Below are 27,086 nucleotides of genomic sequence, written 5' to 3'. Positions count from 1 at the left end.
GAAGATCCCCTGGAAAAGGGAATGGCTACCCACTCCAGATTGTTGCCTGGAGAATCCCATGGACAGAGGAGCTGGCGGGTCGCAAAGAGTGGGGCACAGACACAACTGAGCGACTAACACTTTCACTTTCACTGGGGAGACAGAACCTGCCAGGAGGTGGGTTGGGCGTGGATGTAACTCAAACAGCTCGGGAAAGCATTAGGGAGACAAGATCCTAAGGACCAGGATAAACAATGGGTACGGCAGCCTCCAAAACAGCTGGGGCGCTGTGTGCTCCACCTGTGCTCAGGTGTGGGCGTGGCCCAGGGGCGCTGTGTGCTCCACCTGTGCTCAGGTGTGGGCGTGGCCCCGGCACTCGGCAGGTGATGCTTTCAAGATGGTGCAGGCTCCGCCTGAATCCTCAAAGTTAGCGGAAAAGATGGAGGAATAATAATAATAATGCCATAATTAGGAGGAAAGGAGCATCTGGGTAACTTTGCTGTTTTTCCCATGTGAAGTTTGCTCTTTAGAATGACCGGTGTTTGCACAATGGGTGAGTGGTGTGTACACAGAGGGACTGGCTCTTGCAAGTATGATGCAGCGAGGAAACACATTTATTGGGAGAAGGAAATGGAGAACGGGGGATGACTGCAAATAGAGAAAGAGTCTACTTTGGGTTAGCTCTTAGATTGTAGCCAGGTCCAGGGAGGGCCGACTGCTTCTCAACGTTGCAGAAAAACAAGCAGACCCACCCCGCAGTCCTGGGCTGGCTGCTAGTGATGACCTCTATTCCAGCTCACGCGGGAGCAGAGTGCAAGGAGGCTGTATAGACGCTGCTTCAAATTCACTTTGAACTCATTTAGAGGCCACTGCCTTCTCCTCCTGTCTGGAGATCAGCTGGAATCCAGCCAAGAAGGAACTTTACCTCCCAGTAAAGCCTGGGACAGGCAAAGAGAAAACTTTGTGATGCAAAACACAGACATGCACACACAAACACAAGTATGTGCACACACACACACACACATCTCAGGAGGAACAGGATTTCCCAGAGAAGAAGTTGCTTGCATTGAAAGACTTAAAAAAACTCTCTGCAAGAAAACAAGGAAGAGTTGCAGAAAGAGGGAGAAGTGGGAGAGAGAGGGGAATCCTCGGATCAGAGCCAGGAGGCCCATCAGTGACGGGGTGGCTCAGGGGTGCGACTGGTGCCCACATAAACTAAAAATCCTCTCTTTGGTGTTTCTGATCTGAGAGTCAGCTGACTATTCAGAAAGAAACACCACCCAGTGAAAGTGTTAGTCTCTCAGTTGTGTCCGACTCTGCGACCCCATGGAATGTGGCCCAGCTGTAATGGAGCCTGATGGGCTACATTCCATGGAATTCTCCAGGCACAAATATTGGAATAGGTTGCCATTCCTTTCTCCAGGAGAGCTTCCAGACCCAGGTCTCCTGCATTGGCAGGTAGATTCTTTACCGTCTGAGCCAACAGGGAAGCCCAGGGTTGATGTATTGACTTGGGAACGGGGGTACTGTCTGGGCAGGAAGCATCCTGAAGATAAAAAAAGGAAAAAAGATTCTCCACTGCCAACCACCTTGTAAGAGAGCTGGGGTGAAGGATGTGGCCTGACTGGACTGGAGAGGGGAGACCCTCAGGGTTGGCCACATCAAGACCCCCTTGTGGTGGGGACTGTGAAGACCCCCTGATCGCCCCCTCCCACAGCAGTTTAAGCAAGAACATCCTTGGATATTAAAACACACACACACACACACACACACACACAGACCCTTTCTCATTGAGGTTGCGCACTAAATGGTTTTGCTCTCAAGATCTAGGATTTGAACTTGGATAATCACTGCAGATGGTGACTGCAGCCATGAAATTAAAAGACGCTTACTCCTTGGAAGGAAAGTTATGACCAACCTAGATAGCATATTCAAAAGCAGAGACATTACTTTGCCAACAAAGGTTCGTCTAGTCAAGGCTATGGTTTTTCCAGTGGTCATGTATGGATGTGAGAGTTGGACTGTGAAGAAGGCTGAGCGCCAAAGAATTGATGCTTTTGAACTGTGGTGTTGGAGAAGACTCTTGAGAGTCCCTTGGACTGCAAGGAGATCCAACCAGTCCATTCTGAAGGAGATCAGCCCTGGGATTTCTTTGGAAGGAATGATGCTAAAGCTGAAACTCAGTACTTAGGCCACCTCATGCGAAGAGTTGACTCATTGGAAAAGACTCTGATGCTGGGAGGGATTGGGGGCAGGAGGAGAAGGGGACGACAGAGGATGAGATGGCTGGATGACATCACTGACTCGATGGACGTGAGTCTGGGTGAACTCCGGGAGTTGGTGATGGACAGGGAGGCCTGGCGTGCTGCGATTCATGGGGTCGCAAAGAGTCAGACACGACTGAGCGACTGAACTGAACTGAAGCTTAGCAGAGAGGACTGCGTGCTTGGGCATTTATTGACACACCTGGTAACGGGATCCCATGATTACGGGTCCCCTCTGGGCACAGAGCATTCAGAGTCCTTGACGGGAACGCAGCTTTGTGTGGCAAAACGACTTTTTGTTACCAGGAGACAGTCTGCCTTTCATTAGCACATAATAACATCTCACTTTTATGGGAGGTTTCTTCACTCCTTTTTCTTCCTTAGATTTAACTGAAGGATCAAAGTCCAGTTTTGCTACACAGAGCCCAGGAAAGGAAGACCCCCGTGTTTCACAAAGTAATCGAACATGAAAGCCATAGACTTCAAAGGTACACAAATAAGAAAATGAGGTTTTCAGAAGATCCCTGGGCCATGAGGGTAATTTCAGATGGATTCAGGGGTTTAAATTTAAGAGACTTTCTCACTGGGACTAGATTTGGGGCAGACCTGGAGTATCTTCTAAGCAGTGCACAAAGGGGCACCCAGCTCAGCAGGTAGGATGCAAAGATTATGGAGCTTCTGAAGACCCGAGTCGGAGTAATGTGCTAGATAAACTGGGGAATGAATGCGTGGTTCTTCTTTATTGAACAAGTGTCCCGAGGAGAATCTCTCTCTCTTTCTCTGTTTCCAGAAAAGGTTATTCTTTTTCCTGAGTAATTAATTTGTTCGAGTCACATGAAATTTTGTCACGTTACCTCTTTGGCTTCTAGAAAGCCTGACATTAACTGTAGCTCCCCTCTAGAGAGGGGCTAAGATTTGTGAGCACATCCTGAGAACAACCAGGTCACATCTGGATTGTTCTTATTTTTGTAGCCTTCGATTTTGTTTGCCCAGATGTACTCAGCTATTTTTATATTCTATTCGGTCCCGTTGAATTGTAGGTATTTCCGTAAACTGCCTTGACTCATTTTTGGAATAAAGTGGGATAAAAATAAGTAAATAAAGAAACATTGATTGCAAGTCAAAGAACTCAAACTATTTAACCATGCTAAGCTAATGCAGTAAAATCTAAGCTAAGGCAGTAAGAGCAAAGCCAAGAATACAGATTTTCAAAAGCATAAACAACAAAGCACTAAGATAAGCACAATAGAACTTTATAACCACTCCTCTATGCTAAGTACAATCACTTGCTATCAGACCAAGGTGATGTTCCCTCTTTTATCTTCCCCCGGAAAGATGTCAAATCCTTGAAGCTTTTGGTTCCACATGGAAAGGAAACCCAGTGGAGGTGACTCCAGTGATTCCCAAACAGGCCCTGCAATTAAGTGTCTTCTGTGAGCTTGTGATAAGCAAGGAATCTGTCAATGGTAAAATATTTTAACAAGTATCTTCATGCAGCATCTGTTATTTTGTGGATTACATTTGATGACGGCCGTAGATGCCAGAAGCGAGGGGGGCAGGGGGTAGAGCAGACATTGGAATAGCTTCTAGACATAGACAACCAATACGTACACAAATTATTTCTTTTTTAAAAAACCTGTGATTCCTCTCAAGATTCTTATAGCAATGGTTTGTTGCTGCTGCTGCTGCTGCTAAGTTGCTTCAGTCATGTTCGACTCTGTGTGACCCCATAGACGGCAGCCCACCAGGCTCCTCCATCCCTGGGTTTCTCCAGGCAAGAATACTGGAATGGGTTGCCATTTCCTTTTCCAATGCATGAAAGTGAAAAGCAGAAGTGAAGTCACTCAGTCATATCTGACTCTTCACGACCCCATGGACTATAGCCTACCAGGCTCCTCCGTCCATGGGATGTTCCAGGCAAGAGTACTGGAGTGGGTTGCCACTTCCTTCTCCAAATGGTTTGTTGAGTCCTGACATTTCTAAACCATAAAAGAGACAGTTTCAACTTCTAAATATTTAAGGACCTCAGTGACAAAAATGAATGTCTTTTTAAAAAAATAAAAAACTAACTAACATATTGGTTCCACCAGAGTTGGTGTTCCTTGGTGGCTCAAATGGTAAAGAATTGCCTGCAATGCAGGAGACCCGAGTTCGATCCCTGGTCAGGAAGATCCCCTGGAGAAGGGAATGGCAACCCACTCCAGTTTTCTTGCCTGGAGAATTCCATGGACAGAGGAGCCTGGTGGGCTACAGTCCATGGGGTCGCAAAAGAGTCAGACATGACTGAGCAGTTAACGTTTTCAGCTGTTTTCAGAGCTGGTCTAGACTAGGGGAAGTAGTGGTGCTAAGATTATTTTCATTGGTCCATCTGTATCTATGATATTTTATTCAGTATTTTTAGAGAATTGTTAATTATAGAAACTGAAATTTAACTGAATAAGAAAGAACGGAGCAGTGATTTGCAGCACAGGGTCCAAATCATATTAGGAAAATGTGAACAAAACTACCAAAGAAGAAACCTGGGGAGAGCAGTTGTTTGGAAGCCTGTCAAGTGGAGAAGGAGTAATTCCTTCTGAGAGAGTTAGGATCGTGGGTGGAACTAGGGTCTAATATTCATCCCAATATTAGAATCTTTAAAGAATTATAAGTGTTCAGAAATGGAATGACATGCCCTGACGTTTTCAGCAATGACTCTGGAAACTTTCAGGCTGACCCTGGATGTCCTCATGAGTTACCACACTGGCTGGGGGCAGGGGAGGGTCACTGCATTGAGTATATGATGGAACGAGACAAATTCAAAACTTTCTTTGAGTATAAAATCCTCTATTTATAGCAACATCACTGTTATTCCTAAATGGTGGCAGGGCATAGTCTAACGATCAGTTTACTTAATGTTGGTCATGCAAAAATAAGTGAAGAATAATCAAAATAAGTGTCTGAAGCTTAGAGTAACTGATGTAAGTCACAGCCCTGCCAGCACCCCCCAGGGCTGTGGCAGGACCCCCAGCGAGGAGCAGTTAACTATGCAGTCAGCCTGAGGAGGACGCTGGGACCTCAAGGACCTAACAAGAACAGGTTGAATACCTGTTTCATTTCATTTCTTTATTTTATACTGGAGCATAGTTGATTAACAATGTTGTGTTACTTTCAGGTGGACAGCATGAATTAACTGTTTTTAAACTTGTTTGTTCATAGTTGTTTGCCTGTGTGGCAGAATTTTGCACAGAGCTCCTATGAGTTTTTAGTTGTTTTAATCATCACCATTTTCTTCAATATTCCAATGCTTTTGGAGTGAATTGCAACGGAAAAGGTAACTTACAGCTCTCTGTGGTCTGGAAATGTGATGAGATGAGTGAACAAGTGTGCAAGATACCGTGGAATCGAAATCTGTATCACCCCCCCGGGGAGAAGGACTACTCCAGAAATAGAGCACATGGTTTGCTATATTTCCAGGCAGGCTGCTCATCTGAATTCATATTCACAGCTTTATTATGCTGAAAATGACACACGACTTCTTTAGATCTCTGGCCCAATCATCACTTTGATGTCTGATTTATTGATGCACAAAGGACTTGCCTTTCAAGTTTGTTATCTCTCATTTCAGTGGAATTTTTCAAAGTATTAAGAAACTCGCTCCACAGGGCCGTCTACCCAGCTGGAAGTTGGCACAAGGTTCTCAGTGTTATTGGTGCCCCTGGCTATTTCCTGCTATTTAATTTCAAGCTAATAAGGAAATGCAGAGGTTGGCTAGGTTGTTATGAATGCTGCGGGCAGACATTCATGCTGGAGCACACTCAAAGGGGGTTCTTCAGAGAACGCGCTTTATCGCACCAGGGACTCTGTTTTCTTGGCTACTGAAATGAATTTTGTTTGGAAATCAGAGCTATTTCTCATCTTTGACCAGCTCTTTTGTGAAGCCTGCACTTCCATGTTTATGCCATCCATTTCTGACATCATCCACTTGTTTCCATGGCAAAATTACTCAAAGAAGAGAAAATATAAAATAGAATATTTTTTGGAGAAATGTCTATTCAAATCCTTTGCCCAATTTTTTTTTTTTTTTTAATGTGGACCATTTTTAAAGTCTTTATTGAATATTGCTTCTGTTTTATGTTTTGGGTGTTTTTTTTGCCCCCAGAAATGTGGGATCTTTTTCCCCAGTCAGGAATTGAACCTGCACCCATGCACTGGAAGTGCAGAGTCTTGACCGCTGGACTCCCAGGGGAGTCCCCCTTTGACCATTTTTATAAAGAGAGTTTCTTGCTTTTTTTTTCCCGCTGCTATTGCGTGGTAGGAGTTCCTTTTGGAGATTAACCCCTTATCAGATAAAAGGTTTGCCATGTGTTCTTTCATTCCATGGGTTGCTTTTTCCCTCCATTGATTTTTCCCCTTTGCTGTGCAGGCGCTTTCTGGTTTGATGTAGTCCATTTTTAAAGTTTGATTTTGTTGCCTTGCTTTTGGAATTATATCCATGAAATCACTGCCAAAGCCAATGTCGCGATACATTTCCCCCGTATTTCCTTCTTAAGAGTTTTACCGTTTTAGGCCTTATGTTCAAGCCTTGAATCCATTTTGACTTGTTTTTTTGTTTTGTCTCTGGTGTAAGGGTCCAATTTCAGTCTAGTGTATGTGTATATTCAGTCTTTCCAATGTCATTTGTTGAAGAGACTCTTCTTGCATCTTCCTGGCACCCTTGTATTAACAGAAGATCAGCTGACTGCAGAAGTGTGGGTTTATCTCTGGTCTCTGTTTTGTGTATCTGGCTTTGTATCAGTGCCACACTGAACTGTGGCTTTGCAATGTACTCTGAAATCAGGAAATGTGATTCCTTTAGTTTTGCTCTTTCTCAAGATAGCTTTGGCTACTCAGGGTCCTTTATGGTTTCCACATACATTTAAGGATTGGTTTTTCTATTTTCCAAAAGAAATACCAGGGATCTAGTATGATACCAGAGAAGGCAATGGCACCCCACTCCAGTACTCTTGCCTGGAAAATCCCATGGACGGAGGAGCCTGGTGGGCTGCAGTCCGTGGGATCGCTAAGAGTCGGACATGACTGAGCGACTTCACTTTCACTTTTCACTTTCATGCATTGGAGAAGGAAATGGCAACCCACTCCAGTGTTCTTGCCTGGAGAATCCCAGGGACCGGGGAGCCTGGTGAGCTGCCGTCTCTGGGGTCTCACAGAGTCGGACACGACTGAAGTGACTTAGCTGCAGCAGCAGCAGCAGCAGCAGTATGTGTTATAGGGATGGGACGTACCATTCGTAACAGAACATCACAGGGTTTGTGTGGATGGCTATGAACATCATTGCTGTTTTCAGGAGGATGTTTAGAGTTGATGAACTAGGGAACCGCGCTTCTACCGTCATCAAGATTTCCCTTCAGCCGGGAGCGACAAGGCCTGCACTCAGGCTGTTTCCACCTGGTGTGTGTGTGCGAGGTCCTGGGCTGCCCGCCCTTCGAACAGGGCTCCTCCGTGTTGGGAAGCGCGGGGTCACTCAGAAGGGCGGCTAGGCCTGGGAACCCTTTGATGGACCATTCAGGATGGACAATCCTGGCAGTGCTGGATGCTGGGCCCTGGACGGACAGTGGTGCTTGTCATGTCTGTACTGGGGACACTGGGACCCTAAAAGCTCCTTCTTGAGTCCTGGGTCAACTTGGATTTTATACAGTCTGAAGCCCAGGTCACACTCAAATTGTATTGCTGACCAAGAAGCAGCTCTCTGAGCTGCCTGTGACCAGCCTGCTGCCCAGGACGAGACGTCCAGTTCCAGAGGCCAGCGACGCCGAGGAGAGCCAGCCAGTGTTCATGCCCTGCCTGTCCCAATCTTGGAGCTACAAATATGACCAGCTTTTAACTTCAGGGTAGACTGGCCAGCGCCTGAGTGCAGATTATGGAGTATTTTCAGCTTTTATGGACTATTCTAGAGTCAGCCATTCCTTCCTCAGAAACAGCACCTTGGCCTTAAGTTAAAATTTCCAATTCTTGAAACAGAATGACTGTTAAAAGATAGACCACTGTGTTTCTTCAAGGTGATAGAGAATCTCTTAAAATAAGACAATCTTTGTAGGCTATGCGGGCAGCTTAGTTTTAGGACATGAAGTATGTGGGTGAGATGGTGAGTGACAGGCACAAATCCAACTGATGATAATTTGTGAATAAATTATACTGGTCATTCTCTGTCATGATTTGTAGTGGGTCAGAAAGTGACAAGACCACATGAATGTCATCTTGTCCCTAAGACACATACATATCACACACTATATACACATTAAAACCTGTGTATTGGGGTATATGTGCATATATATGGGTATGTATATATGTGTGTGTGTATACACACATGGAGTGTACTTTTAAATAGTATGAACAGCTGAGCCCAGCTGAGTGACTATAAAGCCAACATTTTTATGGTAAATCACAGAGGTATTCTGTAGTGAACATTGTTTTGTTTTGTTTTTTTACATAATTTTATTATATCCTTTAAAGACAGCATTAGTGTTAATTAAATAGATCCACAGGTAAAATGTATATTGTGGGACTATCTCTGACATCTCTGTTTATTAAACTGGGCAGACATTAAGTTAGTACTTTCATTGGAATAAGCCCCTTCAACCGCAATGTAAAATATCACCTAAAGACACAGCACTGTGGTCCCCCATGCCCCCTTATAACTTATCACCACAGCGTCTCATAAAGGCAGCTCTTAAGTACAGGTGGGACTCTTGACCTCAGTCATGGTTTGCACTCTTGACCTCAATCATGGTTTGCATGCCAGGCTCTAGTTATGTCCAGGCTTTCTCTCGGTGACTCATGCTTCCCTCCATGGGTCTCTCCTGGCCACCACCTTCGGTGTTCAGAGGGCATATTTCCTAATAAGCCACAGCAACTCGTGCACCCTCACAGACTCTGTCGACGATGCCCTGAGACTCTCTGCAGTGACAGAGCTGGGTCAGCCCGGCCTGAACCCTGAGCAGGGTGAATGGTCTCTGGGGACCCGGCTAGGACGCCCCCACTGCCTCCTCTGGACAGCCAGGGCCATGGCGCCCACATGTAGTCTCTGAGTCTTAGTCTTTGAAGCAGCAGAGATGACAGAGTAAAGCTCCAGGCGCCACGTGAGCCAGGACAGGGTCCCCCAGAGAGGCCAGACCAAACAGGTCATTCTCCCTGAACCGTGGCTCCTGTCCGTCTGCAGTGGGAAGGGTGCTGATCCGCACCGCCCCACCCCGTGCCTGGGCAGTAAGAGTGATGAGCATCCGGTAGCCAACCGGGGACCAGCAGAGACCAGCACCTCCTTTCCCAACAAGCTAAAATGACCATTGTTTAAATGACTCTGAAACTTTAATTACAGATACTTATCAACATCTGAAAGTGTGGATTCGTTCTCTTTCTGCGGAAAGGCTGGCACGGTTGTTCCCTTACACCCATGTCTTTTCCTGCTCCCTGTCTCTTCTTTATGTAAAAAAAAAAATGTCTGGATCACAGTCCCAACCAACTCTGCTCTGCATCCCTTGCTGGGAACTCAGAGAGCAAAGCAGGTTCACAGGAGCAGGAAGCAGCCACAGAGAAGCAGCAGGAAAAGCTGAAGCCAGAGCTCCACCCCAAAACGCACAATGATGGAAAGGAAGAAGAGAAGATGGTGGAGCTCTTGCCCCGCTGCCTCTGCCAACACGCTCGCCCGAAACCCTCTGCGGTCTTAAAGTGCAATTATATGGTGAGGACGCCCAGGCCCGGGACCCGACTGGATGGAGTTCAAAGCTGACTCTTCAAACAGCTCATGACTCAGGCTGGGCGGGTTGGGGGGGTGGGGGTGGCGGGCGGGTAGGAGCACCATTCTCAGCCGCTCAAGTGCATCTGAGGAAGAAGTGTCTCTTCTTTTATAAAGAAAGTCTGTAAATTGTAAGGCATCCTGGTGTGAGAAAAAAAAAAATCACACCCTTGGCACTTCTAGCCGAGGCCGAGCCAGGGTGACAGAGTCCAGAGGCCGGTGAGCCCGGCCAGCAGCAGGGGACCTGGGCTGCTCCCGGGGGCCCGGCTGCGGTGCCCATGCCCCCCGGGGTCCTCGGAGAAGTCCTCAGGCCTGGGCGCCGACGAGGCGCACTGCACCAGGGGCATCTGGTAGGACGTGGCTCTCTTCTCGGGCCGGTCCGGGCTGGAGCCGTCGCTGGGTCTCTGGCCGTTGAACAGCAGGTAGCGGCCGCGTGTGTCCCGCTCCATCTTGAAGATCTCGTACTCTGTGTGAGGCAGCCTGATGCCCAGGGCCACGCAGCCATTGGTGTGGGTCACATCCTGCTGGACGCCCACCTGCCAGGAGCCCTCGGCCCCACACTCGTTCCCGCTGAAGACGTTGAGGAGCGAAGCCGTGGCCGCGTCCATGGGGGTGACCTTCATGTGGTTCACTGCCAAGGAGACAAGATGGCTCCCTGACGGGCGGCTGCTGGTGGCACCACGCCCCAGGCCCCTGCTGTCAGCCCACCCCGCAGACCATGGCCCACAGGAGGGACTCTCAGATGGAAAGGGTATCACGTGTGGACATGACCAGTGGCCACCCCCGGCACCCTGCAGGGACTACCAGGGGAGGTCCAGCCCATCCTCTGTCCATGCTGAGCCCACAGAGTGGCTGACCCAGCCTGTCCTAGGAAGCCAGACTGTGCCCGGGGAGTGGTCTCTGGGGACCCCACTCATTGGGATGGACACCATCGTCAACAAAAACTGGAATTTGTTTTTACGAATAGATTTTGAGGTTTTTAAGTAGTTTTGGTGTCACACACCTATATGAGCGAGCAGTCATGCAAATTAATACTGGCCTGTGAATTGGGCGACTAAGGTTAATTAGGTGGCAAGCAAGAAAAATATGCTTAAATCCATTAAAGGGAAACCCCAACCAACTTCAAGCCCCTCTCAGGGGCCATATTCTGTGTACACACAAGAGCTGTGGGGGGTCTTAGACCCAGAGGGTTGTTCTCTGGGCTACCACCATGGAGGGCCCATTCTCCCTGGAGCCTAGCTTCCTCCCTATAGGGCTCAGGTGCCCCGGGGGGCTTATCTGCATTGTCAGATACACTTCATAATAAATGGACTGAACCCTGGGATGCTGTCATGGGAGGGGTCACACCACTGTCTTATTTGTCCATGACAGGGTGGGCGCCTGCCTAAAAAGATGCACAAGCTCACACAAGCCTAGAAACAGAGCCCATAGGACCCCCTGGCTGACGGCGGCCTGGCGGTGTCACCCTTCACCTGCCTGCAGGCCTCCGACCTCCCACCTGCCAGTGGGTGGCATCTTCTCCAGGGCCAGACGGGGAAACATTGGGGCACCAGAGGCGCCACTGACCACAGCCCAGGGTCCGCAGTGAATGATGCCCTGGAGGCTGGAGGTCTCCTCCCCAACATCCCTGCAGAGAAGATGCCCTGTGCCCTGGCTCCGCCTCCAGGCACGCCCCCAGACCGCCCCCATGACATCAGCTCCGGGGCGGGGCGGGCCCTACCTTTGAACACGAACTCTGTGCCGCCCAGGACCCTGGCGGAGTGCACGCCACGGCTGTAGCGACCCCTAGCGTAGAGGGTGAAGGTGGGGTGCTTGCACACGGGGTCCGAGTAGTGATAGTAGTGCCCCTCCCAGCTATGGTTGTTGTCGTGGAAGATGAAGTGGCGCGTCAGGAAGAGGACCTCGGGCCGCACCTCGCAGCGCTGGCTCACCCACTCGCCGTGCAGCCCCACAGTTAGGTCCGCCTTGGGGGGCAGCAGGGGCGGCCGGTGCTCATCTGAGCGGTGGATGATGCGGCAGGCGACGCAGGCATGGTCGTGGTTCTGCAGCCCAGACACAAGGTGGGAAGAGATGGTGTCCAAGAGGGCAGTGCAAACGCACAGCCTTTGCCTCCCCCGGGGCCCCCTACCCTGTAACCAGGGTACCCGAGGGTGCCTGGGGGCGTGTGTGCCCGCCTGTTCTCACCAGTGCACGCTTGTGTGGGCTGATGGTAGAGCCAGGCCTAAGTATTTCAGCTGTGATCTGAAGGCCCTTTGAAAATCCTGTTACATCTTATTCCATACCACCTGTCCTGGACACTTGATGTCAAAAAGAAAGGCTGGTACCACCTTGCCCAATTAGGATGGGTACTATCAAGACCCGGCTTCCCCAGTGACTCAGCGGTAAAGAACCCCACCTGCAATGCAGGAGACATGAGAGACCCAGGTTCGATTCTTAGGTGGGGAATATACCCTGGAGGAAGGCATGGCAACCCAGTCCAGTATTCTTGCCTGGAGAATCCCATGGACAGAGGAGGATGCTGGGCTACAGTCCATAGGGTCAGGGCTGAAGCGACTTAGCATGCACTATCAAGACTAGCGGAAAATGAGAGTCTTGGCGAGGACGTAGAGAAACCGGAGCCCCAGTGCACTGCTGGTGGGAATGTAAAATGATGTAATTGCTTCGGAAAAGAATTCACTTAGGACCTGGCACCCTGCTTCTGGTTTATACCCTAAAGAACTGAAGTCAGGGCCTCAAAGAGGAATCTGTTCACCCATATTCACATCAGCACGATTCACAATAATCCAAAGGCGGAAGCAACATTGTGTATCAGTGGCTGAATAAAGAAAATGTGGTCCAGACATACAAAGGAATCGGATTCAGCCTTGAAAAAGGAAGGGGATTCTGACACATGCAGGTTGTTACATGGACAAACCTGGAGGACATTATACCCAGTGAAATGAGCCGGTCACAGAGGACAAACCCCCGTACGATCCCACATAGAGGGACCTCAAGTGGACAAATCCATGGAGACCAAAAGCAGAACGGAAGTAACTGGGGGCTGGGATGGATGAAGAGGAAGGTTATACAACAAACCGAATGTCCTTGACATCACCGAACTGGATGCCTAGACGTGGCTAAGATGGTACACTTGGTTACCTATATTTTACCACAGTTAGATTTTTCCACTGAAAATAATTATGAGACACTAGAAGGAAAAAGGGCTTCCAAGGTGGTGCTAGTAGTAAAGAATCCACCTGCAAATGCAGGAGACATAAGAGACGCAGGTTCAATCCCTAGGTGGGGAAGATCTGAAGAAGGGAATGGCAACCCACTCCAGTATTCCTGCCTGGAGAATCCCATGAACAGAGGAACCTGGCAGGCTATAATCTATGGGGTTGCAAAGAGTCAGACATGACTGAAAAGACTTAGGATGCACACATGCTCAAAAGGAAAAAAGCACTTCAGTTACCGTGGGTGACTCGGGGCGCTGTGTCATGAGGGTAGGGGTCTCCAAGAAAGAGGGCATGAGGGCTTGGCCTCAAGGAGGCAAGAGCAGAGGCCAGGGAGGATGTGGGCACTCCTGTACCCACCTGTATCCACTGGCCCGAGGTCTGGACAGTGTGCCAGCTCTTTGTGATTTCTGCTTTATGGCTTTAAGCCATGTAATTAGTGTGAGAGCAGCCAGTTGTCTGTGGGGAGTGCCTCTTTGCCTGGGCCTGCCTTGGGGCATCAACATGGATTCTTCACGAGGGCTGTCTAGGGCTGCAGCTGAGAAAACCCCCTCTGAGTAGGGGCCCCAAGACTGTCAGCCATGTGGATGCTGTCTGACTAGAGCAAGGCTCGGGGTTCATAGAAAAAGCTGAGGTCTGGGAGTTGAGAGGGCAGCTCCGTGACCAGACAGATACCCACTGCCGGCTGCAGGACCCAAGGCACAGGAGGCCTGTGGCCAGGGCTGCCTCCCCAAACAGGCATCCTCTCTGCCCCTCTCCCTGCCACCCGGGCTGCCAGGTGCCGGCCACGCTAGAAGCCCACGCCCATGTGACTGCTCTGTGGTGGGAGGGTGGCCCTGGCTCTGCCCCTGCCTGGGGCCCACCAGGCACAGCTCCTAGCCTGCGGGCAGGACTGACAGGTGGTCACTCGGCAGGCAGGCACTTGTTCTCTGGGCAGAAATCCAACTTCCAGGCCTTTCCATCCCTCGCACTGACTCTGAGAGGGGCTGCCCCTGAGAGCGGGCGGGCAAAGGAGGGGACCAGGGCATTCCAGTCGCCCCCTCGACACTCTCCTTCTGGGACAGTGTGATGCCCAGTGACAGACCTTGTGCTCATCAGTGGAGCCAGGCACTGTTTTCGGGAGAGGAGGTTTGTTTGGGGCTTGAGGAGGAGATGCAATAGGCAGCACAGAGGCTCCTCTGTCCCAGGCCCCATGTGTTTGTGCACCTGTGGTTTCCTGCCCAGATCTCTGAGATACACAAGAAAGTGCCCTACAGCCCGTGGTCAGCAGGGGGCTGTCTGCAAGCCACCACGAGGACACGGACTGGAAGGACACATGCACACAGCACACGAGGGCTTCTTTGCACAAAAAATGATGATTCCAGCCATGGCAGGAGATCCAAGGGCCAGCAACTGCAGCTGGGGACTGTAGGAAAGTTACCAATCTCTCCATGTCAGCGTCCCCATGCATAAAATGAGCACTGTTATGCCTGCATAAATGCTGTAGGAAATGAGCACGGATTAAGGCAGGTCCCACTCTGTGCTCTGAGAACTGCTACATAGAGAAGTTTCAGCAAGTTGGGTCTGTGCGTGCTGGTACTTGGTAGGAAGACCAAACAAACAGCACTTCTGCTGTATGTGCTGCATGATAGGATGAAAAAGATAAATTTACTTGAAAGAAAGCATCACTGAATTCAGTAATTTTGCCATGATGTATTTTCTTGTAAACTTCTAGGAAGTGAAGGTTTCAAGTATTTTTTACCCCAAAAGGGGGTTCTGATACGCAAAGTCTGGGATGGAAAGCTAATATAATGCTAATATAATGCCTGTAACACTGTATGAGCTCCCGCATCCAGGAAGTTAGCCCCTTAATGGCTAGTGTTATTGTGAGCAGCACCTTGATCAAACTATACCTGCTGTCCCTGCTTCCCCACCCCAGTCCACAATATCTGAGTGAAACCAGCCCAGTACTCAGACTCAAGTCTCTGAGATTTCACAAACATTCTGATGCTGGTGCCTATTAGCAACCATGCCAGGTGGTGCAGGAGACACCCTGGAAAGAGAGAGAGCCCTCTGAGAGCACACACCAGGCTGCTTCCAAAACACACACAAGGAGCGACAGTTTGGCTACTCCCCTGGGAGCTCGCCAGCTGGCAGCCTGCTGACTGCTCCCCCACTCCTGCCTACCAGCCAGATCCTACACAGCCCACATGCACTGCAGGTCCCGACAGGCTGACCCAGCCTCCACTTGCTTGCTCCTGCTTCCACCACTCGGTTTGCTATCTGGGAATTTAAAAACATCACTTGTGACCACTTCATTTCTGGCCAATCTAGGAAGACACGAGCCTCAGTCCCTGAAAAGATCTGTTTGTTTCCTCAAACACCAATATCATTCAGGAAGTGCCCAGAATTCTTCGACTGGGCGGGTGGGGCAGCAACAAGGGGTCTTAGTTCTTAGAAGACCTGCTCCGATGACACAGGGATCAACTGCTCTTCAGAAAAGGAACCAGCTCAGAGGAGGGGGCACTACTGTGGGGCCCAGGCTGGTCCATGCCCAGCACGGTGGTGTCTGGTGTTTTTCTTTAAGAATGACAGGGCAGGGGTCCTAAACTCTGAGATGAAGACCTGCTGAACTCTGGTCCCTTCATGTGAGTGAGGGTCCCGACTGAACCATTTCTGGTTGGCAGCAGAGAAAGGCAGGCTGGGTAGTTTTGGAGAAGCTTGTCATCCATCAGCTGGGAGGGAGTGGGAGGAAGCTGGCCCTTGGGTATTGATCTTGCCAAATTTGTAAACTAGTTACTTGACTTCATGCATCCTAAGTCACTTCAGTCGTGTCTGACTCTGTGAGACCCCATGGACTGTAGCCCGCCAGGCTCCTCTGTCCATGGGATTCTCCAGGCAAGAATACTGGAGTGGGTTGCCATGCCCTCCTCCAGGGTATCTTCCAAAGACAGGGATTAAACCCATGTCTCTTATGTCTCCTTCATTGGCAGGCAGGTTCTTTACCACTAGTGCCACCTGGGAAGCCCCTGTAATGGTAAAATATACATAAAACTTTCCATTAAAGTGCATTCACATAGTGGTCCAATAATCACCACCAGCCGTCTCCAGAACTTCTTTATCTTCCCAAACTGAAACTCTGTCCCCCCTCATTTGAGCCCCTGACAACCAGCATCCTACTATCTGTCTCTAAGAATATGACAACTTGAGGTCCCTCATATGTGTGGGATCATACAGTCCTTCTCGTAACTGGCTTATTTAACACAACGTCCTCAAGGTTCGTTCACATGTCAGCCTGTGTCAGAATCTCCTTCCTAAGGCTGAGTGGTACTCCACTGTGTGCGTGCGCATGTGGTTTAGCCATCAGCCGCCGGCGGACATCTGCTCTGCTTTCACTTGTTCCCTACAGTGAACGATTCTGTGAACATGGCTGTCCAATATACCTCAGACCTTGCTTTGAGTTCTTTAGGGTCAATACATGGAATTGCTGGATTGTAATTCTGTCTTTGGGCTTCCCTGGTTGCTCAGTGGTAAAGAATCTGCCTGCCACTGCAGGAGGCACAGGTTTGATCCCTGGGCCAGGAAGATCCTCTGGAGGAGGACATTGAAACCCACCCCAGTATCCTTGCCTGTATAATCCCATGGACTGAGGAGTCTGGTGGGCTACAGTCATTGGGTCGCAGAGTCGGACACGACTGAGCGACTGAACAACAACAACTCTGTGCTTAACGTTTTGAGGACTTGCCATACTGTTTTCCACAGCAGCTGCACACCGTACATTCTCACAAAGGTCCCCTTTTTCTATATCCTCACCAATTGCTACTTTCTCCTTTCTTGGTAACAGCCATCCTAACAGGTGTGAAGGTGGTAACCCACTGCAGTTCCGATCAGCATTTCCCTAAGGATTAGAAATGCTGAGCATCTTTTATGCGCTTATGGGCTAACTTGTACATCTTCTGTGGCTGTGCCACATGGTGTGGAATCTCAGCTCCCCAGCCAGGGACTGAACCTGTGCCCTGGCAGTGGAAGCCTGAAATCCTAACCACTGGACTACCAGGGAACTCCCTTTACTCATTTTTTAATTGGGTTTCTTTTATTGTTATTGTTGTTGAGTTGACTAGTCACTATTTTAAACAACTCTTTCAGTTGGTATTAAGAAACCAAATGTCACAAATGAGTGTGGGATTTCTGGCCTCTCGATGGACACTGTCAACAAGGGGACAGTTTCAGTCATGGTTGGATAAAGAGAACAACTTTCTGTCTTGTGGACAGGATTTTTTTAAAAGTTCTGATTTGTGCTATTAATTACCACCATCCTTGGCTTGAATATTGGACTTCCCCGGTGGCTCAGATGGTAAAGAATCTGCCTGCAATGCAGGAGACCCAGGTTCAAAGTTCAATCTCTGGGTCGGGAAGATCCCCTGAAAAAGGGAGTGGCAACCCACTCCAGTATTCTTGCCTGGAGAATTTCATGGACAAGAGAAGCCGGGTGGGAAGTCCATGGGATTGCAAAGAGTTGGACATGAGTGAGCGACTTTCACTTTCACTTTGGCTTGAATAAAACTCAAAAGACCTATAGGAACAACCGTGGGGAAGCAGAAATTAAGGCTGAGATACTGCCCCAGGTGTGAAATTTCTCTTTTCCAAGATGCTTTTCTTTTTTAAAAAATATTTATTTATTTGGCTGGGTCGGGTCTTAGTCACGGTACTTGGGATCCTTCCTTGCAGCACAGGACTCTCTAGTTGCGGCAGGCAGGCTTAGCTGCTCTGTGGCGTGTACGATCTTAGTTCCCCAACCAGGGATCAAACATGTGTCCCCTGCATTGCAAGGTGGATTCTTAACCATTGGACTATCAGGGAAGTCCCTCAGATGCTTTACTTAAATAGCAGGCTTTTACGATGACTAAGGGGGAAGAGCGTTTCAACATGAGGAGTGACCTGCAGCAAGAAATGGGTTGGGTGTCTATAACTGAAGCCTTAGGCCCCACTCCCCACCCCTGGAGGCTGGCAGTCTGTCTGGCCAGACCGGAGCAGCGCTCAGACCCCGCTCAGCCTGGTTACTGCCGGCCAGGAGCTGACACGGGTGCTGAGGGAAGAGGACTCAGCCGCACAAAGATGCTGCCCGGCAACCCCGTAGCTGTGATGCAGGCACCACGGAGGGGCCCAGCTGGAAGGACAATGGGAGAGGGCAAGAGAGGCTCGGCCGCTTCTCAGTTCTGTGTGTGGCTGCCTGATGCTTCCGGAGCAGAGTCGAGGGAACACTGCATCCTGGAGGTAGGATGGGGCATTGGGTGTGTCCCCTGGGGAACAACACTGCATTTCCTAGAAACGGTTTCCTAGGAGGTTTAGAGTCTGAGCTGTGAGCTCCCAAAGACCTTTCCTATAAATCACACAAGAGAAAATCCTGCCTCCAGCTTGCCGTTGCAGACACACTGCGCCCAGACGCAACAGCCGGATAGAAAGATCCTTGAGAAGAAGGCTGGCTCTTCAATACAGATGACTGTAGGGGAGGTTTCAGAAGGAACTCTGAATTAACGTTTACTTGGTTGTGTCCTAGAGCATTTAAAGAGCTGAAGGCAACTCATCTTCACAGTCGAGTTTGCCATGAAGGCAGTAGACCCCACATCTGACCTCTGCCCTGTCCTCTCCCCGCAGCTTGGCCAACACCCCAAATGCCAGGACTCCCCCTGGACTTCCCAACAGTTGACTTCCTGCACCCAGGAGCTCACGCCATCCTCCCGGCCTCCTGCCCTTTTAAGGGATGAAATGCTTACCGCATGCATGGTCCCTGACAACAACAACTTCCTGGTCTGCTGACTCCCTGAATAAAGCAATCTTGCACTCAGGAATCAAGAAGAAAAAAAAAAAAACAGAAAACAAGTTTCTACAGACACAGCGGAGGCCAGCAGCCATGAGGAGTGGCCGTTGTGTGATAACACATTTCTTGGCCCCGGGGTGTCCACCTGAGCAAGCCCTCCAGAGTCCAGAGCCCATCAGCTGATCCCATCACTGCTGGGCAGCACCCAGCCCCAGGGGCAGGGTCACGGTTCTTTACAGCAGCATCCTGAAGGTAAGCTGGCTTCTGACACTGTCTCAGTCTTGACTCCTTGAATCCCCCGTCCTCGACCACCTCTTCCAACTCCCATCACCTCCACAAACCCCTCTCCTTTCCCTGCAGTGGCAGAAAAGAGCAGGGACTTGGATTCCTCTGTGAGCTTTTGGATCCTTCTACCAGTGCACCTGTGACACTCACTCACGCCCCACCAAGAGTCACGCCAACCACAGGCCTAAGGAGAGACCCTTCCTGCCACAGACCCGCCTCCCGGAGCTGGGCAGAACACCTGCTGTCCATGGCCACTGGTCCAAGGTCCCTGGGATGTCACAGATGTCACCGTAAACCTGTATTTCTCACATGCCCTGAAGAGCCTTGGAAAGACAAGCTCCCTCCAGACAAATGGCCGTTCAAGCCCAGAGGTCTGCAGAGAATGCAGGACAGAAAGCACATGGGAACCCCTGCTTCCTCCCAGGGCTCAGGCAGCCCCAAAACACGCTGCAGGGCTTCTTCCTTGCCAGGCAGCCCCGACATCACATTCCAGGCCAAATACCTCAGGCACGTGGCTGGGGAGAGTGGTCTGGTTTGCAGACACCTCTCTGATTTACGATGCTGTGGCCTCACCGGCCTAGGGTTTTGGAAAAAGCCCAATTCCGTTTGCTCGCAAGCTTGATCCTGAGGCCCTGGTGTTTCCAGCGACCCCGGCAATCTTTGCTCTAATCACTTTTGATTCTGCCGAGGAAAGAAGGCGCCTGGCTAACCCTCCGCAGCACAGGAATCCAGGCAGAGGGGAACATGCCCTGAAGCTGAACTCGGCTCAGGCCGAGCCTCTTCTTTCAGGGTTACTTTAGGGGGTCCTGTTTTTCTTTTTAATGAAAAGTAGCCAACTTCATCCGGAAGAATCCTCCCAGGAGGCTCACCTGAGTCTCTTCAAACATCGCGTATTTGCTGAGGGCTCTGAACCTCACAGCAAAGTTGTATAAAGCTAAGAAAAACAAGCTGATTTAAATTTTCTATTTTTACACGGTGTCCCGTTTCCAGAGGGGCTGAAACGAGTGGTTTTAAACTCAATTTAGCATTTAAGCTAATTTTCAGCCAGGTCTCTAAGGACTGGCGATTAGAGGAGGTGAAGGGTTCAGATGGGGGGCGGCGGGGCCTGTGGTCTGTCCGGAAGCACCCCCAGCCCCTCCTTTCCCAGGCAGTGGGAGGGCGGGCCTGCGGGAGCCAGTGGGCAGGCAGCACCTAGGGCCCTGGAGAGGCCCTGGAGGCCAAGCCCATTGACCTGCTCTCCCGGCCCGCCTGGGGAGGGATAGCAACACTTCCTGACCACTCGCTAGCGGCGGGCCCAGACGCACACGCCAGGGACAACAGGAGAAGAACGGGCCTTTTCAGCTCCCCAAGCCACAGGGCCGGGCCGGCCTCCGCAGAGAACACAGCCCAGGCCCTGGACACCGGCCCGCGTCCGCCCAGCCCCACCACCACTTCATCTGTGGCCACCGCGCTCCTCCGAGCCTCGGAGTCCTGCCTTTTTGGAATTTGAGCGTGGTAACAAGTTTGGATAGCGTAAGATCTCAGCACAAAGGTACAGAAATGTTCCCGGTGACAAACATCTGTCCCTGGCCGTACTGTCCCCTCCTCCTTGTTCCGACATTGCAGAAACACCAGGTCCCTGGTCAGCCTACCTTCTTCTTCTGTTGCTAGTTTTACACATGATATCACACTCTTCACACTGTTCAATACCTTCCTTTGAAACAAAACAAACAACAAAACTCGACAGTGTGTCCTGGGTAGTTTCTATGGTCCAAGGCTTTCTCCACCCTTAGCGATTCTTTAACAAGGAGAGGGATTGTGGCCTGGGGTTTAAAGAGTTTACTTCTTAAGCATCTGGGGAAACATTCCCCGCAGAGAAGGGAAGAGAAAACAGGAGGAGCCACCTTACAGCCTCGTCATCGCTGGGCAGCCCTCCTTGGACACCCTCCCTGCAGGAGCCACCTGCCCCGAGGGCTCCTTGCTACAGGCCGGGTGGGCAGCCTCTCCCAATGCCTGATGGTGCTCTGCATGTCAACCCCATCAATTCTGCTTCTTTTACAGAAAAGATTTAGTTCCAGAGGTCAGAAAAACACTGTCAAGCCTGCAGCTGGTGACCCCGGGAGGCCTGGACCCTGGGACTGGCTCCATCTCCAAGGTCCAACGTTGTCAGAAATCAAAGCCTTGACTTTTTAATGAAAATCCTAAGAAGATCAGCCTCATAGCTGCCACCCATGCTGATATGTCATGACTCACTTCCGAGATGTGTGTGCTCCAGGAGCTGGGGTGTGAACCTGGCTCTCCCAAAGATGGCAGGGCTTGGTGAGGGAAGTCAGCCCAGTGGGCACAGGAATGGGGGTGCCTCTCTGGAGCCACCAGCTCAGGAGCAAGGATTTACCCTTTAACTTTGTTTTAAGAGCCGCAGAGCATTGAGAAGTGGCAGAGACAGAGGTGGGAAGAGAGAGCTGGGTGCAGGCATTCCCTGCTTTTCCAGGTGTAAGGAGAGTGCAGGAGATCAAAGAGCCCATGTGAGCATCCTCAGGTGAGGAAGCAGGGCCTGGACCCCATGATGTGCACACACAGCCCCAGGTCAGGTCCAGGCTATCTGCGGCCTCTCCCGGGAAGGGGGCCTCCGTCTGGCCTCCCTCTCCTTCCTGGCCCCTGACCATCCTGCTCACTAGCATCCTCGCTGGACCATAAGCAGGAATAAAGGCTCTGCTCCCAGGCGATCCTCTAATAGGCTCAGCCAGGCCGGGTTGGGACTCTGGCTCCCGCGGAGTTTCCGGACGAGCTGCAGGCCATCCTCGCCAGTGACACACTCACTCACTCCCAGAGACAATGTGAATGTCAGCTTGACTGGGCTCAGAGGATGCCAAGTGCACGTCTGCAAACCCCCTTCCCACAGTGTCTCGACACCAGAAGTCTGGAGAGGAGCCACAGTGTCTGGACGTGGCAGCCACCTGCAGAGGTCCTGCGACATCCTTTCACTTGCCAGGAGCCAGGCCTGGGGCCCCTCCATCAGCTGCGGAGCAAGCAGAGCCCATGCCTGCCCTCTTTCTGTGAGGGTGCCTGGGGTCCTAGGGGCAGGTGGGCCGCCCTCTCCCCCATGACCCTGTCCCATCTTTGCTCCAGATAGCCCAGGAACTTGCAGGGCACAGCACACAGACCTGACCTGGGTCTGCTTGGAGCCCGAGGAGGGGATGTCCCTGAGACACACACCCAGAGGAAGCAGTGTCTCCAGGCTGGCCTCCTAGCAGATGTCCCACAGTCGTCACAAAGGTGACTTTCCCAACTTTCATGGCACAAGCTCGCAGTCACAGAAAGAAAACAACTGCGGTCTGGTGGGGGGCAATACCATGCGGTACCCTCACCAGCCATAAGCGCCCTCAGAGGGTAGAGAACAAATCGGATGAGAAACCAACACAACATTATAAAGCAAGAAAATGAAAGTTACTCAGTCGTGTCCGACTCTTGGAGACCCCATGGACTATATAGTCCATGGAATTCTCCAGGCCAGAATACTGGAGTGGGTAGCCATTCCTTCTCCAGGGGATCTTCCCAATCCAGGGATCGAACCCAGGTCTCCTGCATTGCAGGTGGATTCTTTACCAGCTGAGCCACCAGGGAAGCCCAATTCTCCCCCAGTTAAAAATAAATTTAAAAAGACAGAAAAATAAAAATCCAACAAATAAACCACCAAGCAAAAGTCAGACAAGCCCTGGATTGGAGAGCTGCTGTTCTAAAGAGGATTCCAGAAAAGCTGGTCTGATGCGGGGGGGTGGGAGGGGAAGGGGTTCTCTGGCCCTCCCCCCAACATCCCAGGCCCCCTGCCTGCCTCCCCAGATGCTGTGGCGGAAACCATCCTGTTACTGCAGACACAGACTCCAAGCCTGCGGGAAGGAAGTGCCTGGTGAATCCAAGTGTAATTAGGGGGTCAGAATTCAAGATTTTCATTGTCCCCATCACATCCTCCCCAGCGTCACAGTGACTTAGGTCTCAGTCCAACCGGGAGAGGGTGGAGTCTCGGGAAAGATCTGGGTTCAAGCTCTGACTCTGAAAGTCACTAACCAGTGACCCTGGGCAGGAGACCACCCCTCACACCTCTGCTGCTCGCTCTTGTGCTAAGAGGGTGGTCGTTTGAGGCCTCACAGGGTTGTTGTGGAGACAGAGCAGGAGGCTCTAAGGGTCCACAGCCCTCACCCCCACGCCCACCCACCTGGCTGCCCCTCTGTCTTTCCAGGTGCTAAGATCATAACCCCTCTCCATTTCCTGCAAGCTTTCCTCTTGGACTCATAGAAGAAGCTCCCAGAGGGTCAGGACAGAAAGAAAACTTAGAAATTTTCAAGGATGGCCACCAAGGCCCTTCTGAGCCACCAACCCAGGCCCATCACCCTCTTCAGATGGGAAAACCAGGCCCCATCACAGAGCTGGAGGTGAGCCCCCAGGTGCCCTGACCCAGGTCCCTGTCCCCTGGCCTGTGGCCCTCCCATCCCATCACCCCCAGTGGTCCCTCTGTGACAGAGCCACCCCCGACATCTGGGGCACAATGGGGCATCAGGGTTCCTTGGTGTTCTTCTGGGGCGGCTGGTAGCTGGAACCCCCAGTCCCCCCATGATGCAGCCCCCCACTCCCACCCCCCCCCCACATCCAGGGCCAGCGGGGTACCTTGGCCTTCTGCAGCAGCAGCTGATAACTGGCCCCACCCAGCCCGTCGGTGTTGCGGAGAGCCCTAGCTCCGCCCCCCACATCCAGCCCAGCGCCTTACCTTGGCGTTCTGCAGCGGCGGCTGATAACTGGAGGGCCGGTAGAACATCCTCTGGGCGGTGTCGGTGTGCACGTCCCCGAGGAAGAGCTCTTCCACTAGGCGGTCCAGGCTGTGCGGCAGGTGCTGCTTCTCCACGCGCACCAGCTGCAGCTCGTGCATGGCGAAGTTCACGGCCCGGGTGCACTCGCGCCCGCCCTCCTCCTGCCACAGGTCGTAGGGCACGTCCTGCACCCAGGCGCCCCCGGCAGGCACGAAGCCGGGGCACGTGTGGTTGACCAGCTGCCCCAGACGCTCGGCCACCGCTTCTGAGTGGCACACGACCTGCACGCGGTGCAGCTGGTAGTCGGCCTCGGTGCCGCCGCGGATGATCCAGGAGGCCTGGCGCAGGCGGATCTTGCCGCGGACCACCAACGTGTAGGTGGGGCTGGTGCAGCGGTTGCCGCCATAGTAGAACTGGTAGGCCTTGAACGTGTTGTTGTGGTAGAATCGGTAGGACCTGGTGATGAACTCGGGGCCCGACCGCACCTCACAGCTGCGGGAAAGCGGGGCAGACACCCAGTGAGCCCGGAGCCGCAAGAGGGGGGCATCACAGGGGCCCAACCCCTCACCTCACAGCTCCGGAAACTTGGAGGGATACTGTGAGCACATTAAGCAGGGGAGGTCATCACAGGGGTCTGGCCCCACACCTCACAGCTGCGGTCAGTGGGCTGGCCAGAGAATCCGTCCACTCATCACCTTTAGCCAGATCCTAGTCTTGGTGACATTGGGACGTTCCTCTCACCAGTCTTGGCCTTTAACCTGCTTGTGTCTATTATTTATATATAAACCTAGTAGGTATGGTAAATCTGGTTTGAGCCGTGTGTAGCTAAATCAAGCTGTGAAGCTGACATCCCAAAGGCCAGTGGTTCTCAAAATTACTGTTAGCTTACAAACTGGTGGATGGGCATTAGGGCTTCCCTGATGGCTCAGTGGGAAAGAATCCACCTGCAATGCAGGAGACGCAGGAGATATGGGATTGATCCATGGGTCAGGAAGAGGAGGAGGAAACGGCAACCCACTCCAGTATTCTTGCCTGGGAAATCCCATGGACCGGGGTCTACAGTCCATGGGTCACAAAGAGTCAGACAAAACTGAGCATTACTGGAAGTGGGTGCCATTCGCTGGGGAGAGAACTTCATCTGCCAGCAGATGCTGAGTGGACATATGGCACCCAGTGGTCCTCTGAGCATCTGTCTCTGTGACAGAGGGAGAGGAAACCCATATTCCCCCCATCCCCCAGGGAGAGAGGAGTCCTTCCATGTAAGAGGCATTCATGTCTGCTGCCATGGTTTAGACAAGAGCACCACTGACTTCTCACACCTCATCTCACTTGAGAATCTGCTGATCCAGTTCTGAGTTCACATCCACTTGCTTCTCCATCAGCCCCCCGACTGACTCCCCTCACCCAGCCCTCAGCCATCTCCAGCTGGAACTAGTCTCCAGCTTTTTAATTGGTCGTCCCCAAGTTGAGACAGGCTGGGACCTAGGACCCTTGGCTGCAGTGCCTGCACCTGGACACACCTCTCCTCCAGCAATGGATACACAGAAACTACGAGACTAAAAATAACTGTGTGCATGTGCAGTTGGGCAAATTATGGACAAGATACAGAAAGACCAAAAATCCCACTGCCTTCTGAAGAGCCGGGAGCAAACCAGGGGACTGTGTGTACCCCCTGCACTCAACACCACTTAAGAGGTGGGCAGACCACCTAAGCCATCCCACCTGCCGAACCCTGAACAACATATCCCCTACCCTCATCCCATGTAAGGAACAAGCTCGCCCTTCCCTTGGGGGGTTGTTGTTATCCTTGTTTAGTCGCTAAGTCATGTCTGACTCTTGTGACTCCATGGGGTGTAGCCTGCCAGGCTCCTCTGTCCATGGGATGTCCCAGGCAAGAGTACTGGGATGGGTTGCCATTTCCTCCTCCAGGGGATCTTCCCAACCCAGGGATCAAACCTGAGTGTCCTGCACTGGCCGGCGGATGCTTTACCACTGAGCCACCCGGGCAAGCAAGGCAACCTATTACTTCTTTTTGCTCCCCTCTGCTGCCGCAGGGGCCCCAGTAAAGCTTGGCCTGAATTTCCTGTCCGGCCTCTGATTGATTTCTATTGATTAAGGAGGCCGAGAACCCTACTATCCCCAGTCACTCTTTCCACCATCCCCTTGAGCCAGAGCATCCTTCAGTCACATTGCATCAGGCTGTTAGCAGGGCCCTTGCTGAAATCTCTTCAATGGCATCCCAATTCTCTTTCATTAAAAGCCAAACTCACAAGAGACTTGGTCTGCAGGGGCCCTGGGAGCCGGCTTAGCCTCCTCCTTGGCCTGCTGGGGGCTGTCCCACCCCCGCCCCAGGCACAAGGGCTACCGTGGTGCTTCTTCAGTCCAGCCTCTGCTTGCCCCCCAGCAAGAGCTCTTCCCAGTCTTGCATGGCCAAGGACATCTCAGCTCAAGTGTCCTCATCTTGGTAGCCCTTCCCACCCCAGCCCGTCCTAAAATAGGAGCCCTGATATTCTCCTGGAGCACCTGTTGTTTTTTTTCCCTCCTTGTAACACTTCGTGTGTTTATTTGTGAAATTCCTGAAGACGTGTCTGTTTCACTCTCTGCTACACACACAGTCTAGAACTGTGCTCAGGCGCAGTAAACATTTGTGCACTTCAGAAATATTTGTTGAACAAAATGATAAATTATTTAAAAGTACACTGCATTAAGATTGTCTGTGCCAATACTGATGAGGAGGTTATTCTGAGAAACCCCATTTTTTAGGGAAAAAAACAAAAACAAAAACAAAAACCCTCTGGGTCTCCCTTGTCTTATTTGCTTTTTCCTCTCTTCTCCAGATGCCTGTGAACCCTTCCTGAGGCACCTGGTCAGGGTCTGCACAGAAGGCGTCAGATCTCACTATTCCCTAGCCTAGTTAGCCATGTGAATTTGCAACAATTTAATGGGCAGGGTGAAGACTACAGGTCTGCCTCTGGGCTATTTTTAAAAGCTCTAATGGAA

General features: G+C 51.3%; 1 protein-coding gene and 1 long non-coding RNA gene across 4 annotated transcripts in view; one reads left to right on the top strand and one right to left on the bottom strand.

Moving 5' to 3' along the window:
- Nucleotides 1-8,686: 8,686 nt before the first annotated feature.
- The window catches only part of APCDD1 (APC down-regulated 1), a 33,338-nt gene continuing 14,938 nt past the window's right edge, over nt 8,687-27,086 (bottom strand). For both annotated transcript variants that reach the window (XM_061399947.1, XM_061399946.1), the window contains exons 3-5: nt 24,047-24,578; nt 11,732-12,053; nt 8,687-10,642 (exon numbers count right to left, since the gene is read on the bottom strand). In XM_061399947.1, the coding sequence (XP_061255931.1) occupies nt 10,191-10,642; nt 11,732-12,053; nt 24,047-24,578 (1,306 nt within the window). In that variant the 3' untranslated portion in view covers nt 8,687-10,190. The remainder of the gene's footprint in view (nt 10,643-11,731; nt 12,054-24,046; nt 24,579-27,086) is intronic.
- LOC133237653 (uncharacterized) lies at nt 18,363-23,030 on the top strand. 2 transcript variants are annotated; one of them, XR_009733288.1, is made up of 3 exons: nt 18,363-18,476; nt 18,858-19,272; nt 21,346-23,030. It is a non-coding gene; the product is annotated as an uncharacterized LOC133237653 (long non-coding RNA). The 2 variants fall into 2 exon arrangements; XR_009733289.1 differs by lacking the exon at nt 21,346-23,030 and adding an exon at nt 19,381-20,367.

Source organism: Bos javanicus, chromosome 24 (assembly GCF_032452875.1).
Source record: "Bos javanicus breed banteng chromosome 24, ARS-OSU_banteng_1.0, whole genome shotgun sequence".
NCBI classification, from domain to species: Eukaryota; Metazoa; Chordata; class Mammalia; order Artiodactyla; family Bovidae; genus Bos; species Bos javanicus.
Note: the sequence above shows the minus strand (reverse complement) of the source record. Positions and strands in the feature narration are given on the sequence as shown.